Genomic DNA, 3,120 nt, shown 5'->3' on the forward strand with positions numbered 1-3,120 from the left:
TCACAAGTGGGACGGAAAACTAATTGATGAAACCTCGTATTGGATATTGTTTGTCCTGTAATATAATAAACTACAGACAAGAGCTATTTATTAATTGTTATACATATGCTCTAACGCAGACGCATGGGAAAAATTATGTGTGCATATTTGTATGCATGATGAGCAAATTAATTAATTCGAGTTCTGCTTGATATCATTCCAATGACAGAATAGTTGTAGCATCCGGATCATTTGTTGGTTTCACGGATATGGCTGTGTAAACAAAAGTGACCATCACTGAATAAAGTTTGAAACAAATATTCTTGGAGGAGAAAAAAACAATAAAAATAATTAATTATAAATAAACTTCAATAAATTGGTATTACTATCTATGTGTAAACTAAAAACTACATTTTATATAATGGATGCAGCATATTAGACCTATTGGAATGATAGACAAATTTGGAATAGTCGCTTTTATAAGATGTCGATAATGGTTACACTTAGGTCAGGGGTCTCCAAACTTTTCAGCCCGAGGGCCGCATTAACTATCAAACAGCAGTTCGGGGGCCGACTACACACTCGAGGTCCAAATAAAAAAGAATCAAAACATGGATGTTGTTTTTAATTATTTATTTAATATTATTTTATTCAGTTATTATAACACATTGATACACTACACATGAACACCTGTATTAGTGGGAATGGTGAAATTGTTTCCTGGATGCCAAAATAGCAGACATTTCTGGCTTTAGATTTGATGTCCCTAACATCAACAGTGACCTGAGATTATCATCGGACAAGTTTGTTCTCAAATTGTTCTTCACGTATTTCATTCTTGAAAATGTTTGTTCACACAGGTATGTTGTTCCAAAGATTGAAAGATACCTTGATGCAAAAGTTTTGACATTAGGAAAGTCTTCCTTGGGCAAAAACTGGTAAAAACCCACCAGTCCTTCTTTGAACTTGTCCCTAAGGAGGTCATTTGCTTGCAACTCAATGACCTCCAGCTGCAGTTCATTTGGGCAACTGGCCACATCTGCTTCAAATGGGTTTTGAAACAGTCTCACTTCTTCTGCCTTTGAATCCAAGTCAGAAAACCGCTGCTGAAACTGCAGCTGGAGGTCTTTGATGATCTCGCATGCAAATGACGTGGGGAACTCAGCTGTTGCTTCAGCCATGAAGACCTTGCACTGCTGAAAGTGCGTCAAGTTGTTGGCCTGTACTTGTTCCAAAAACAAGACAAGTTTGGATCTGAAGGCCTTTAGGTGGGTGTATAGATCAGAAACTCGATTTTCCTCTCCTTGTAGTTTTAGGTTCAGAAAATTTAAATGACTAGTTATATCTGCAGCAAAGGCCAATTTCCATACCCACTCTTCATCAGACAGTAATGGCTGTGGCTTGCCTTTACTTTCCAGGAAGTCACCTATTTCCTTTCTTAACTTAAATACTCTGCTCAGAACTTTCTCACAACTTAGCCATCTTACTGCTGTGTAATATGGTAAATCTTGCGCTTCTGTGTCTGTATCTTTCAACATGTCTCTGAACTGTCTGTGGTTGAGCCCATGTGACCTTATTAAATTCACCATCTTCACCACAGGATTCAGTACACTGCTAATGTCCACATATTTAGCACACAAAGCTTGCTGGTGAATAATACAGTGCAGGAACATTGGTTGTAGAATGTTTTTCTCATTACACATCTGCTTCATTTGTCCAGCCAAGCCTTTCTTTATGCCACTCATGTTCTTTCCTCCATCAACAGTCAGGCAGCTGAGGTTAGTCCAGTCCAAGTTATAATCAGCAAATGTTTTTTTTTCAACTCATTGAATATATCCTCTCCGGTAACAGTACCATACATGCTATGTAGGGAAGCCAGCTCTTGTGTTATGTTCATGTCTTCATCTACACCTCTAATGAACACAAGCAGTTGAGAGGTGGAACAGCTGTCCAGCGATTCATCCATTGCAATTGAAAAATGGCGAAACTTGCTTGCATTTTTCGCTATTTGAGTCACAATGTTTTCACCCATGTCTGCAACACGGCGGGCAATGGTATTTGCACCCAAAACTACACTTTCAAATTGTTTTGACTTTTCTGGGCAAAGTTCCTCAGCCACCTCCAACAAACATTCCTTCACTACTTCACCATCTGTAAACGGTTTGCCACTTTTAGCCAGGACGTAGGCAACTTTATAACTGGCCTTAGTTAAGGATTCATTTTCATTTGAGGATTTACTGAACAATGTCCTCTGAGATGTGAGTTCATTTTGTAATTTAGAAAATTTTTCGGCACGGACTTTACCCTCCAACTGTGCATATTTCTCCTGATGTTTGCTTTGATGATGACGGCGCAGGTTGTATTCTTTCATCACAGCCACGGTTTCGTTGCAAATCACACACAATGCTTTCTCGTCGGATTTGATGAAGAAGTATTTCAAACTCCATTCTTCTTGAAATTGCCGACACTCATCGTCTATTTTTCTTCTCCTCTTCTCGGCCATCGCTGGGCACTAAAATAAAGTGACTTCAACATGAATAAATAGTGAAACTAAAAGTATCTTGCACACAATATCGCTCAAGAAACCTGATTATGCGAACTAATTTCGTCGCAATTATAGCTGCAAATGACCCGAAACAATTTTTAAAAATTCTTATGATTTCTTAAGTTAAACGTACCTGAATATAGTGTGCAAAAATGTCCACTTATGGTAGAGAGATTGTTGCTTTTAATGTTTCCTCTTCAGAATATTCGCAATCAGACGCTAACTGACACCAACACCTCCTCATCGCAGCAGTCAACCGCAACTGGCAAACTGTGATCAAAATAATCAAGTCTTGAACAAGCAGCAAACCATTTAAAAACTCCGCCACTAGATGGCGTTATATCATCTCATTGACTGTGAACGGAAGTAGAAAAACTAAGCAGCGAATAAGGTTTTGAGATGTAGTGATCGGTTGGAAAACATAACGCCCTACTGCGCGCCTCTATTTTAATTCGGTAAAAACATAACGTCCACGTAAGCGGCGGCTGATCTTGGCAGGATACACGTAAATTTCCGTAATTTTTTCCGTAGACAAAAAGGTCTCCACGGACCGGATGTGAGGGCCTCGCGGCCGCATCCGGCCCGCGGCCGTAGTT

General features: G+C 39.3%; 2 protein-coding genes across 2 annotated transcripts; both read right to left on the bottom strand.

Annotated features, from left to right (window-relative positions):
• Positions 1-674: 674 nt before the first annotated feature.
• Positions 675-1,724, bottom strand: LOC149784186 (general transcription factor II-I repeat domain-containing protein 2A-like). Its single transcript, XM_089932952.1, has one exon. The coding sequence runs from the start codon at positions 1,722-1,724 to the stop codon at positions 675-677; it is 1,050 nt and encodes a 349-aa protein (XP_089789078.1).
• Positions 1,725-1,744: 20 nt separating this feature from the next.
• LOC149784187 (general transcription factor II-I repeat domain-containing protein 2-like) lies at positions 1,745-2,482 on the bottom strand. The gene has a single exon (XM_089932953.1). The coding sequence runs from the start codon at positions 2,480-2,482 to the stop codon at positions 1,745-1,747; it is 738 nt and encodes a 245-aa protein (XP_089789079.1).
• Positions 2,483-3,120: the final 638 nt, after the last annotated feature.

The sequence above is a fragment of the Sinohyriopsis cumingii genome, chromosome 14, assembly GCF_028554795.1.
Source record: "Sinohyriopsis cumingii isolate HCF-2022 chromosome 14, ASM2855479v2, whole genome shotgun sequence".
In the NCBI taxonomy this organism is placed as follows: Eukaryota; Metazoa; Mollusca; class Bivalvia; order Unionida; family Unionidae; genus Sinohyriopsis; species Sinohyriopsis cumingii.

Bases quoted from the DNA above. Each gene is read 5' to 3' on its own strand.
- LOC149784187 (XM_089932953.1), bottom strand. From the start codon at position 2,482: ATGGCCGAGAAGAGGAGAAGAAAAATAGACGATGAGTGTCGGCAATTT.
- LOC149784186 (XM_089932952.1), bottom strand. From the start codon at position 1,724: ATGAGTGGCATAAAGAAAGGCTTGGCTGGACAAATGAAGCAGATGTGT.